The 12687-nt window shown below is 50.0% G+C and overlaps 6 protein-coding genes across 6 annotated transcripts; 2 read left to right on the plus strand and 4 right to left on the minus strand.

Moving 5' to 3' along the window:
• Positions 1-1788: 1788 nt before the first annotated feature.
• Positions 1789-2994, plus strand: N7473_012307 (PH domain-containing protein; the record flags this gene model as incomplete). Its single annotated transcript, XM_057158246.1, has 1 exon — positions 1789-2994. The coding sequence occupies one exon, from the start codon at positions 1789-1791 to the stop codon at positions 2992-2994; it is 1206 nt and encodes a 401-aa protein (XP_057004096.1).
• Positions 2995-3816: 822 nt separating this feature from the next.
• Positions 3817-5256, minus strand: N7473_012308 (CCCH zinc finger DNA binding protein; the record flags this gene model as incomplete). The annotated part of the gene is made up of 6 exons (XM_057158247.1): positions 3817-3821; positions 3886-4413; positions 4480-4777; positions 4854-4901; positions 4969-5112; positions 5179-5256. The coding sequence occupies 6 exons, from the start codon at positions 5254-5256 to the stop codon at positions 3817-3819; spliced, it is 1101 nt and encodes a 366-aa protein (XP_057004097.1).
• Positions 5257-5336: 80 nt separating this feature from the next.
• N7473_012309 (DMT family transporter) lies at positions 5337-7510 on the minus strand (the record flags this gene model as incomplete). The annotated part of the gene is made up of 6 exons (XM_057158248.1): positions 5337-6168; positions 6261-6682; positions 6747-6819; positions 6894-6899; positions 6951-7301; positions 7391-7510. 6 exons carry the CDS (start codon positions 7508-7510, stop codon positions 5866-5868), a joined length of 1275 nt encoding a protein of 424 aa, XP_057004098.1. The 3' UTR covers positions 5337-5865.
• Positions 7511-8265: 755 nt separating this feature from the next.
• rab7 (Rab family GTPase YPT7) lies at positions 8266-9305 on the minus strand (the record flags this gene model as incomplete). The annotated part of the gene is made up of 6 exons (XM_057158249.1): positions 8266-8375; positions 8444-8591; positions 8694-8873; positions 8942-9037; positions 9139-9192; positions 9276-9305. The coding sequence occupies 6 exons, from the start codon at positions 9303-9305 to the stop codon at positions 8266-8268; spliced, it is 618 nt and encodes a 205-aa protein (XP_057004099.1).
• Positions 9306-9607: 302 nt separating this feature from the next.
• On the plus strand, positions 9608-10632 carry N7473_012311 (ATG16 family protein). Its single transcript, XM_057158250.1, has 3 exons — positions 9608-9773; positions 9838-10235; positions 10321-10632. The coding sequence occupies exons 1-3, from the start codon at positions 9689-9691 to the stop codon at positions 10477-10479; spliced, it is 642 nt and encodes a 213-aa protein (XP_057004100.1). The 5' UTR covers positions 9608-9688; the 3' UTR covers positions 10480-10632.
• Positions 10633-10794: 162 nt separating this feature from the next.
• On the minus strand, positions 10795-12374 carry dot1 (histone methyltransferase DOT1; the record flags this gene model as incomplete). Its single annotated transcript, XM_057158251.1, has 2 exons — positions 10795-11758; positions 11821-12374. The coding sequence occupies 2 exons, from the start codon at positions 12372-12374 to the stop codon at positions 10795-10797; spliced, it is 1518 nt and encodes a 505-aa protein (XP_057004101.1).
• Positions 12375-12687: the final 313 nt, after the last annotated feature.

Raw genomic sequence — 12687 nt, forward strand, 5'->3', positions numbered from 1 at the left:
TTACTCCTGACATTGCTGCTATTTGCCAATATTTCTCTACCATCTGCCTCTTTCCAATTGCCCCTTGGGGATCCGCCGCTCAGGCGTACCGCCAGGTACTGTATTGAGCCGTCACTTAGCGTAATTTATCTCCGTTGCCGCTTTTTTTTTAGTTTCGTGTATTTTTTGCTCTTCCTTGGTTATCGCCTCAAGGTCAATTTAGCCACGTTCCCTGATTAGAGAGGACAAGAAAGGATTGACCATTTGGATAGATTTCACCGGTTCAATCGGTTTGATCTTTTCGCAATGACATTACTTCCCCCATAACTTTAGATGCCTCCAATCTCTATCTCTACAGTGGACTTGGATATTCCATTTCGGCCCGGGTCTATTGGCCCGCTCCCCTGCGTAGTGCGGTGATACCGACAGCTACGGTCCAGGGTCCATGCACTACGGAGCGACTATTGTCCATATTTTACCTCCAGGATTCAGTTTACAACAGTAGCGAATTGAGTTAGTGTTACAGAGCCCCCTAGAAAGTCTTGGCTAGGTGGTACTCGATGCTTGTCTCGCTCACGTCTCCATACATAATCACCCGTCACCCGTGAAGATCACCAATGTAATCCGATCCACTGGTCGATCAAGGTCGAGACTGGCCTAGGTCAGCAGGAACAATAAGCTCTGAGTAGTTGGATTACTATGTTAGCAGGATATCAGAGAGATGTTCATGTTGCTGCAAGATGACTATGCTACTCCTAGATGAGCACGGATGACTCGTGGTTATCTTCCCGACCGTCGTTCTGGAACTAGTGCAGTGCAGGCCGATCGAAGGGTCCAAGGCAGGGCCTAGGGCCGTTACGCCAGAAGTTAGCTTGGATGGGTTAAAGGGGTCTGATTGGTGAGATGTTCCTTCAAATCAAGATTGGTAGCAGGTAGCACAAGCTAGCCTGTGACTCTGTTAAGACTGGATAGAAGTACTAAGAACTGTATCTGCTGTATATAATTTACCGAGTCTTTACCTGCACTGCATGAACTATTCACTATTCAGGACGGAGCAAAGAGGGTCCTGCCAATTTCACGGCTCCACTTTTCCATTCGGGCGATGTGGCCTGAAGAGACCCCGGTCTGGACCCTGTTCGTGTGTCTGGTTACTTGAAAGGGGATGAGGAATGAAGCCTGGCAGGCAGTCACATTTATTAGGTGAGATGGTCAAAGTATATAGTCAACGTGAGATCTCGTATTGGATCTTCAAGTAGACATGATATACTTGCATGATATCACAGTCTATAATAATCCATCTGACCTTTTCGTCATCACTGATCTAGGTGTTGCCTGGCACCTTCCGATGGCGCCCCCGCCCAAAGTATATATAAAGTACACTTTGACTGACGATTCCAAGAAACTTTGGGTTACTAAGTTCGGCAGAAAACATGACTTGGTCATGCTCCCTGGAAATCATTAGCGGCGCTACCTGGAATGACTGACTCGTGCCCGCGCTAGCATTGACATCAGACCTTTATTTTAGATCTGATCATCAGCACCATCTCACACGACTTCAGGTCAAAAATAATTCAAATCTCTTCTTTTACACTGACGATTCCATACAGAAGCCCCAGACTGCACCACAAACCTGGCGAAGGGGCCCGTGGTTTGACCTTGGGGTCCAGAAACGATCGTCCAACTTGCATGGCCGCACCACCGCGGGGTTTCTCCCCCTTTTCCTTCTCGCCGTGATCTCAAAACAACAAACTTTCTTCTGCTCCAATTTTCTCCCTCCTTCTCGAGATACATGAGGCTCTCACTGCCATCATGAATTCAGTCCTTGCTCGTCCCCTGGGTTCGGAGGGGCAGAGCTCCAAATCCTCCGCCATCCCCGTCCCTGATGCTCTCTCTCGCCTCCGCCCGCCGCCCTCCCGCAACGGCCAAATCAATGTGGACACCTTCTCCCCCGTCAATGAGAATGGCAGCTTCGAATTTGATCGCGTCCTAAAAACCGGCCGGGTCTCCCGGCGCGTCAAGCACAAGCACGTCTTCCGCGCCTCGTGGAAACCGGCCTACCTCGTCCTGCGTCCGAATCTCCTGTCCGTCTACAAAGATGAGGAAACCACCCGTCTCCGCGTCTCCATCTCCCTCTCCGAAGTCACTGCAGTTGCTCCCGTCAAGTCACCACGCTCCAATCGCAAGCATGTCTTTGGCATCTTTACCCCGTCCAAGAATTACCGCTTCGAAGCTCTGTCGGAACGCGATGCCGAGGACTGGATTAATCGCATCCGCGGTGAAACCCCCGCCGACGAAGACGAAGCCGCTTTTCTCGCGTTATCAAGGAAACGAGAACCGCCCGCTATTCAAAAACAATTGGTCGAGGATACCACCGAGCACTCCGATTTCGAGGGCGCCAGCGCTGGGGCCGGCCGCGCCAGCTCTCCCGAATTCAGCCATGGATTGTCAACAAGCGCCCGCGCCCGCAAACCCCCTTACACACAGGATTACTCGGGCAACGAGATTACCTCCTACTCAGAACTCTCGGATAATGGACCCTCTCATACGCGAAATAGTCGCCTCCGGTCTATGCCGTCAATCCACACTCTATCTCTCTCGGCACCAGAGGACAAACCCATGTCCCTGCCGCGAGATACAAGCCGCCAGTCTGATCTGGCTATCCTGCGTGATCCAGAGCGAGTGGTTTGCCAAGGTTATCTACAGGGCCTCCGCATCAAGGGCACGGTGCGGCAGTGGAAACGACTGTGGGTGGTCTTGCGGCCGAAGAGTCTGGCTTTCTACAAGGATGACCAAGAATATTCTGCCATCAAGATCATCTCCATGTCCCAGGTGATCGATGCGGCGGAAGTGGACCCGATGTCACGGTCCAAGACGTTCTGCATGCAGATCATTGCCGAGGAGAAAACGTACCGGCTTTGTGCACCGGACGAAGAGTCCCTTGCACGATGGCTGGGCTCGTTGAAGAGTATTCTGGTTGCCCGTAAGAAGCTTGAGGCTGGGCCGTCCACGGTGTAATCGGGGCTCTCATATACCGATGATCCTCATTTTGTCATATTTTGTACACTTTTCCCCAAACTACCTGACCAGTGTCATACCTCTCCCCTATGCCCATACTCCTACACGCCTCTCTCTCTCTCTGTGTCCACCCCTTCTCATCCTTAACCACCACCCCACATCTTTCGTTTTACATATTTCCTTTCCCACATCCCACTCAGTATATACCCAGGGTTTTCTCATTGTCAGCTTCTCATTCATGATCTGCGCGCCGGTAGGTGAAAAGCCGGAGTTTCTTAATGGAGCGTGCAGGCGTTTAATCCTAGCAATCTTGTCCATTCAAGGACAGGATCGTACATTCTTTCTTTGTCTCCTTTGTGTGAGCATTCTCGGATTTATTTGGACAGAGTGTTTGACTATGCAAGAATTCTAATCAATTTTCGACAGTGATGAGTCAACCAGAAACATATTTCCAGTTGTTAATACTTCTTCTTATCTCTTCCTGGATTGAAAGATCGTTATAATGAATCTATCTCCTACTATATGACAGAACAATCCCTATACAAGCGATATATCTCGAATCCTGCCATTCTACCTTGACCTCATTAATTCACATAACAAAAACCAAACCGCGAAGAACACTCTAACGTCCAAATCCCTAAATCAACCCACCCAAGCAACCCCCTCTCAATCTCAAATCTCAAACAACAATCCTCGTATCAACCCCATGCATCTCCTCCCCAAACTTACACCCACCCTCCGGCCCCGTACACCCCCTCGTCGTACACCGATGTCCACTAACACAATACTCATCCTCACACTTTAACCCCTTCGCACAAACACTCAATCTGGCAATACACATCAAATCAATCACATCTTGATCGACTAACCGCCGATTATGTTTATGCGTACATCCCTCGCCCCACGAGCATGAGCCCAGGATGTGAAATTGATTGCAGAATTTGTGTTGTTTCAGGGCTTCGAGTTTGCCGCGCGTTGAGTAGTGGAGGGGTCTGTCGATGCGTTGGCCGAGGGCGTTTTTGTGGATTGGGAGTTTGGTTTTTTGGTTGGGGGTTGGTGGTGATGGAGAGGGAGAGGGAGAGGTATTATGGGGAGAGTGGGGGGTTGATCGAACTATTGAGGCGTAGTTTGATATGGGCGTGCTTGTACCTGTACCTGTTGGTGTAGTCGGTGCATTACTGAATGAGATGCGCCTGCTCAACTTTTGTGAACGGAAGACCTCGGGGAAGGAGGTCGTTGCAAACGATGGTACGAGTTCTTTGATCTCTCGTGCGAATGGTGGACCTTCAACGAGAGTAATCTGACTCTTCGTGTTCGAGTTGCGATGAGGACCTAGGATACGGGCGTACCCGTTGTCGGCGGATGCACAGAACATAATGTGTCGACAGTGTACGTTGATGATATCTTGCTCGAAACGGGCTATACAATCAATGTCAGAATTTGGATTTATCCAGCCTGCTCCTGGGTGTATTCCATTTTACTTACCTCGAATCTTAACATCAGAACATTCCTTCCCATCACCAGCGTCCACGAAATCACATAGCACATCTTCCATATTGAACCCTTGAACGAAGGACAGCAATGTACCTTCCTCCGATATAGTTTTGTTCTCACGGTATGTCTTTGCTAGTCCGCGTACGTTCGCGTAGACACGAATTCTATACGGGACATTTGAACTTTCATTGCGATAGAGGTTTTGGATGTAGCGGTCAACGTTCTCGATCAGACGTCGGGCCGCTGAATGACCTCCTCTCTGCCCATCTTGGATAAACGAATCGTTGAACTGGATGTCGAGGTAAGTAAAGGGATCCAGCAAGACTAGATATATGATAAGAAAGTAAAGCCAGGCTTGAACTTACGTTCATACAATCACCGTCAATCAGCACAGATACAAAACTGAATTTCGCCTGCGAGATCATCAAGTCAGAGGCATTCAGTTTGTCAATCCCGGCTATAGGTCGACATAGAAAATACCTGGTTACGTTTCATCTCCTCGGTCTCGGACTGATGCATCTTGGATTCCGACTTGAAAGTTTGAACAAGCTTTCGTTGATTCTCCAAGTCATCTTTCTCATGGTAAAGAGCATCTTGTAGGCGTTTGACTTCTTCCATCAAGTCCTACACGCGATTCCACAAGTCAGTGGACTGTTATTCCTTGCCTCATGAGCGTGACTGAGTTCAAACCTCAATAATCTTATCCTTGTCCTGTTCAACAGCCTTGACGGCCTCGTATCTGGATTTAAACTTGTCTAACTCGACCATCGTGCCAGCTTCAAGATCACTCAGAAAATTGAATTTGAATCAAATGAACTACAAAGAGGACATAAACTACCCTTCCCTCCCCTCATTTAAACAATCGCAACTGGCGCTGTAGAGAGCCTCATGATCAGCCTAGGTAGCTCAGCCCCAGAAAAAGGCCGACACGTAAAACCAACAGGTGAGTGCATTAGTTATTGCATGCTGCCAGCGAGTGGAATGGAGGCTGCTCGCTTCACTATCGTTGGACAGGTAGGCGCTTCCGTCCCGCACTGCCGCATCGGAGAACGATTGGTCAGTGCAGGGTTTAGAATACATAGTCGCTGTGCTCTGAGAAAAAGCAACCAATAAGGATTAATGCGTACACAAGTTCCGGAATGTGGCTTGTTTGTTGGTTTTCCGACAGTCTAGATAAGGACAGTCATAGTGATCCATATGCACACTGCGAGAAATTCTAATCGCCAACGTCAGAATGTAAAAAGAGTCTAGGTACGAGGCATGCAAATCAAAATAGAACAGAAACGCAAATGCAGAGTATTGTATCAAAAAACGCCATGATCCTAAACCGAGAGTGTGCACAAATGAAGTTCTCATAATGATAGTCTCCGTCCAAATCTATCGCATTTCTTCTTCGCGGGTGATGGATTCATACTCCCCCGACGAGGGTCTCCCTGTTGCTCTGGGGACGCCGTCTTCTTCTTGGGCCTTGCTTTCATGGTTGACGACCAAGAATGAGAGGAATACGATCGCAGCACCGAGCCAGTATACCGGGGATGCATACTGGGATTGCAGGAACATCTGACCCACCAAGGACAGGGGAATAGTCAGACTGAGACCGACTGTTACTACGAGGGGTGTGGTTAGGAGCATTGCATAAGCCCACGCAATGTCGGAGATGAACGACGAGAGCGAGTTGACCTAGAATAAAGAGAGTCAGTCACACATCGTCTGGACGGGTATAGCGGTCATATGAGGCTAATCGCTAGTCAATTAAAGAGGAATTTTCATACCAGGATGATAGTCCACACTCGTTGCGTCTCTGGTAGTGAAAATGTCTCCACTCCAGTCCAGTGCAAGACGAAGAATCCAGGCCACAGGAGGACAAGATTGAAGAATCCCACCAATCCAAAGAACAGTGGCATGTTCACTCGCGACTCGTCGCCCACTTGCTTCTTCATTACAATCGTATACACACCGTACATGATTGAGCTGAATGCAGCCATGGCATCACCGATGGCAATCTCAGTGGGCGTTTTGTGGGGGAAAGAGCTTCCCCCGTTACCGGCGGCCGTGGCATCGCCTGTGTCTGGCTTCGAGAGATCAACTCGGGAGATGAGGATGATTCCTATCAGCGAAGCGACGACTCCTAGAAACTTGCGTAGAGTGAATCTCTCCACTCCAATCATGGCGCCGAAGACGAGTGTCCAAACACCTGAAGATTCATTAGTATTGCAAGGACGATAGTCGGGATCTTCAGGGTATTTGTAAAGCCTTACCACTGGTAGAAGTTAGGATAGTTGTACTTCCAACCGTCGTAAACTGGAGGCATGCCATAGCGAAATAGTTTGCCTATTCGGGCCAAGGTTAGTTCATCAAACCTTGAGATCAAAGGTTACCCATGGGTATCACAAATCATGACATACAACAAACTATATCATGTTAGCTTAATGTCCGTTTTCCAAGATCGTGAGAGATCATACCCATAGAAGGCAAAACTCTAAGCTAAGCTTAGCCGTCGCTCGAAGTCCCAACTTGGCATTTTCATCATCCAGCTTCGGCCGCGAATACCCCGGGCTGTCGATTTCATGATCGCGCCCGGTGTCATTATCAAACGACCCAGAGCGCAACATACTCTGCTCTTCATTCTTAGGATCATCAGAGTCCATGTGCTGCAACCAGCTCCGGAATGAGTGGACCTGAGACAATTTCTTGCTTCGCCATAGACCCCATGTCCGAGTGATAAGCGTACTGAAAAGAGGCAGGGTAAAGAGTGAAGTATTGATGTAGGTCACGAAGAAGGGTTTGGGATAGGTCTTATCGGCGAAGATAGTCTATCCAGTATTGAGCCGTTAGAATCTATACCTTTGTTGTAAAGGCCAACATGTGCCTTATCGGCACCGGGGAGAAATTGCGAACATACGCTTCCCAAGAAATTTGACGCTGTCCACAGAACCACCACAAGCAAAAGCAGGGCCATGCCAAATGTTCGCCTGGCCACGCCAAGCACCTTTGGTGCGGGCGCATCGGTTGCCGTCGCCATAGTCACAAGCTAGACGTTGTTTATTGTGAGGCACGAGGGTCGAGTAAGAGAGCGCGGTCTGAGTCGGTCAGATCGCGGCACAGTCGTCCTGGTATCGCCAGGTCGCATAAGCAATGATGACTGCGGACATTTGCAGCGCAATTATATCGTGAGGTGGGTCAGAAGCAGACTTTCTTCTGAGGGTCTTAAAGAACGACTTCCTGTCCAGCAGGAGGAGGGTGAGCAAGGAGGGTAGTGTTGCCAAGCACTGTGCGGATGACGATCGGCGATAAGAAGGCCGTTCTTCATGGGGGCGGGACCCTTACCGGAGTCCGTGACCGGAGTGGATTTGGATTCATCACGAGGGCTCTGATATTACCCTCAGTAGGTCACATTGCCTGTCAATTTAGTTTCATATTCATCTAAGACAGAACTTGGAGTGACCTTGAAAATTTAGATTCAATCTTACTGGTTGACTATGGTGAAATGTTCTACTCGGGCACTTAATGGTACCATTGTACATGAAACTACTAGATTAATGGCCTGAAACTGGAACCCGCAGTGTTCGGTAGAGCAGGTCGGAATCGAGAATTAATTGCTGCCCTAATCAACAAATCAAATCACACTGAGAACATCTACAGGAAACAAATCCAATGAGCCAAAATCAAGGGCCTTCTCTACAGGCAGGAAACACCCAACAAGAAAAGAAAACGGAGACAGGAGGAAAACCAGAGGAACAGTCGCTCAAAACATCATGGGAGTATAGGGCAAGGGTATCAACAGGCACAGCCATCGCGCTCATTGTCCAGATGGATGTTGATCGGGTCACTGAATTCACCACTGAACTCCTCGGCCTCTTCCTGGGCGAGTGCACTGCGGGCGATAACTAGATACAAATAGAGTTAGCTAAAATTGAGCGCAAGATGATGGGGTAAACGATTCTTCGAAGCTTACCCTCGAATGCCTGCTCCACGTTGAGAGCCTCCTTGGCGCTGGTCTCGAAGTACGGGATATTGCCCTTGGACTGGCAGAATGTCATGGCCCGTTTCGAAGAGATCATCCGCTTGTTCTCCTCCACATCGATCTTGTTGCCAATAACGACCTATCCAGAGCTGTTAGCATTGAACACTCTCTTGCGAATCCCACTAGGATGGTGAAACTGCCCATCCTAGACTAAGATGAAACAACGGCTTGGTATACTCACAAAGGGGAAGCTCTCCGGATCACGGGGGCTAGCCTGAATCAAAAACTCATCCCGCCAGCTATCCAGCGCCTCGAAACTCTTCGAGTTGTTTACATCGTAGACCAACACACAGCAGTCTGCGCCTCGGTAGAATGCGACGCCTAAGGACTGGAACCGTTCCTGACCGGCAGTATCCCAAATCTGCGCAAGAAGTCAGTCAATCATGGGCCCTGAAAGCCGCCTTCATTCGAGCCTCGGAAGTTCCATACCTGCATCGTCACCAAACGGTCATCGACAAGGACCTCCTTGGTCAGGAAATCGGCACCAATAGTCGCCTTGTAGCTTCCACTGAACTTCTTGTTGACCTGCACACAGTGGTAATCGTTATATTAGCGAAGCTGCTATGGATGAGGCTGGGGGAGGTTCGGCGCCAACAGCGGCATTGAGGAGTCGGGGAAGAACGCACATATTGGTTCATCAAGCTTGTTTTGCCGACACCGCTATCGCCAAGGATAATAACCTATCGAGAAGGTGTTATGTTAGCTTGGTGGCCGACAAGGAGAAGCATCTGCGTGCCACGCGGAGCTGCTGCGGAGATCGTACCTTGAGGAGAACCTTCTTCCGTGACGCCATGGTAGCGGTCTGTATTCAGGGACTCCGGAGTAAAATGGAGACAAGATCACCGGGAGATGATCTGTAGATAGATACTTCAGCTATAAGAAGAGCCTGTAGAGGGCGAGCGAAAATGGGAGAATCGAGGGAGGAAAGAGGTCGCGAGGTCCAAAATGAGAGTTGGAGTTGGAGTTGGGTTGCAGCAGGATCCAATGATGCATGATCCTCGGGCGGTGGAGAGGGGGGGGGAGCGGTGGGCGGTGGGCGGTGCTGATAACGAGATAGTAGGCATTACCAGTCTGGACTCTGTAGTTTACTGGACAAGCTCCCGCCCGACATCATCGCATCGGACAACATTCCTCAACTCCCCTGATCGTCTCCCCCCTCACCTCTCGGGAAGGTCGATGCCCCACTGGAGAGAGGAGTATCTGGCTGCGCTGGCAGTCCGGGATCAGAGGGAGAAGGCCAATGTCGCGCTCTACGATGCCTGTTCGTGCCTAGATGCGAAGGTTCCCGTGCGGCTGATTTACTAACATATCGTCTACAACGGTAGATACCCGCCTCGCAGATCGCACTGCCCTGCAGAAATCTCCCATAGACTCGGATGCCAGTCCTGCAGCTGGCAGGAGATCCTCGGTCGCCCCCAACGAATCTCAACGGTCCGGTTCTCCCGCATCTGGGACGGTGCGAAAGAGACAGCCTTCATCTGAGCCAGGGCCATCGTTGACAGACCTATTGAAAACCACTCGGGCAGATTTATCCGAGGCACAACGGTCTCGAACTGATTTACAAGACCAGTTGAACCGACTGAACATAGAAGCCGAGAAGCTGCGTAAGAAAAGCAACCGCGATGGCCGGCGCCTCGACACGTTGGAAAGTGAGAAAGCCATTTTGGGGAAACGCCTGAAAGACAGAGACGAGGAGCTACGAGAGAAAACGAAACTGTTGGAGGTAGGTGATTCTATTTCATGGCATCACAAGGCTATTTACCTCCGTGCATGCTTGAGCTTGAATCATCCTGACTCGACTGCCACAGGATTTCCAAGCCGAGTTGGCATCACTCAACCTCGAGTTCAATATGGCCGAGAAGAAGTCAAAGGAGCTTCAGCGAGAGAACAAAGAGCTTGTTGATCGATGGATGGCCAGAATGGGTAAAGAAGCAGATGCCATGAACGATGCATTCAAATTCTCCTAATCGTGGCCACACACTGGACAGGAACCAGAATAACCGCAGATAGCTTTTCAATACCCTAGATGACTACGAATTAGATGTACATTGAATCAGAATACCTGGAAAAGACTTGTCTTTATACTACCATAACAAAGATGGTAATAAACATGTTTATACAACTGGAATTGGTATCACACAATCAACGAAGGGATATATCCAAGAAAAGAAAAAAAAAATGTAATGTACAGGACAGAACCAAAGCACAATTTATAGACAAGTGTGCAGGCGTCCAAAGTCATGCATGTGCGGATCGGAACACGTTGAGTGCTGCCTAGTAATTCAAAAAGAGTCGTCCATGAAAGCCTTCAAGCGCGAACTATCTTTAGTGGCAATAAAGTATGTGCCACCCACGTCGGTCCAGCTGACACTGTTAGACCAGTAGTTTTTTTGCTGGACTTTCAGGAGGTTTATAGGAGAGTTGAGATTGCGAGATTGAATCTTGTGGCCGGCAGGGACAAAAGACTTTAATGAAACAATCTTGCATCCCTCCTTCATATCGAGGAAATGATTGATCAGCTCATTGTTGAGCTGCGGCGTGAATGCCTGATTGTTGATGAGGACCACGTCGGCCCGCTTCAAGACATTGATGATGCTATCCTGCTCGAGGAAATCACCACGGACAAGATGTGTCTTGCCTGGCGCGATTCCCCAAAGTCGGCAACGGGCTTTGAACTCGGCCTGTTGCAACTCTGCCAAATCACAAGCATTGGCCATCATCTCACAACCCCAACTCTCACAACCGATTTCGAGCGCGGCTTGCAGGACAACGTTGCCCACACCGGAGCCAAGGTCGACAAACACTTGGCCCGACTTCAACTTCGTCTCCTTGAAGATGTTGCTGATGAATCGAGGGAGAAGTTCGCCATAAACGTTGTCTGTGCCGTTCTCATACTGCCGCAGAGACTCGACTCGAGGGGATACCGTACGGGCATAGGTTTGGTTGAGAATACGCTCAACCCATGGTAGGTTGATGCGCTGAGTTTCATCCAGAGTCTTCGCCAAGCTGCCGCTAAGCCTCAACCGCTCAACCGCCTTATTATAATCATCCACAGCCTCACGGAATTGCGCGTCCGATGTCACTGCTAACGCCCTGCGCAGTCTCCGCCTGATGCCAGTTGTCTCGTCATTGAATTCTTCTGCCTCTTCGGTCGGGATGTAATTATCGGCGACGGTCTCGATCACCTGGACAATATCGTCGATAGGCCGGAATTCATCGTTGTCTTTGGGTACCATGGAGTCGAATCTGCTCAAGCAGTCGGATCGGTCAGTCTCTTCAATATCAAGCTGGCCACTTGGCACACGTACCTTTCTTTTTGGCAAGCACTGGGGTACTGTAGAAGAATTTCCTTGGGCTTGCTCGCGGCGCCAAAGGCCGGCTTAAATTTTCCTGCCTTCTGGCCTGATGTAATATCGGCAGCATGTACCATCTTGAACGGCCGACTTCCTTCCTCCGAGAAAGCCTTCACGGATCGAATGCGCCGCTCCGGGTCAGGCTCCGTACTGGCGCTTGTTCGCGCACGCTTGCGCACTTCAAAGGAAGTATCGCTGTCACCAACATCGTCGTCATCGTCACTCGAGAGGCGCGTCTCCGGGGTCGGTCGTTTGCGTGGGCGGCTGGGGGTCGTCAGTCGCTTGGAGGGGCGGGCGTCTGCGTCACTCGAAACCGATCGGGCTGTGAGCGCGTGCGCCTTGCGGCTCCGTTCTGACGAGGACGGGACTCGAGGGGACCGAGAATCGGGAGTTTGTGCGGTTGGCCTTGTAGGGGCAGCCGGTTTTGTTTGAACGACTTTGCGAACTTGTGTTTTCTTCGCCTGTAGCGAAAAAGCCCCTCCTTTCTGGAGGTGGTCGAAAAAGCCCATCGGGGTTTTTGGGGGGGGAGGGGGTAAAAATGCGGATAAAGACGGACGATATGGACAAGAAAGGAATGCTGAAACGGCTAACGTATGCACGCGACAAACATGAGGGGTGGGGAAGGCCCGTATATAAATGAAGAGAAGCCCCGAATAATAGCGAAGTGCCGAGTAGAGATAGAAGAGAAGAGAAGAGCGAGAAGAGTTGGATTCCACGAGGGTAATCGATAAGCAGCGCCACTCGGGGAAACCACCGCCGCGGTCGCGGGTTCGTCTTGGCGCGCAAATTAGTGCGGAAGAGTTACTCCGGCGTCGGTACTCG

Source organism: Penicillium subrubescens (assembly GCF_028828155.1).
Source record: "Penicillium subrubescens strain IBT 31985 chromosome Unknown utg000010l_segment0_segment0, whole genome shotgun sequence".
Classification (NCBI taxonomy): Eukaryota; Fungi; Ascomycota; class Eurotiomycetes; order Eurotiales; family Aspergillaceae; genus Penicillium; species Penicillium subrubescens.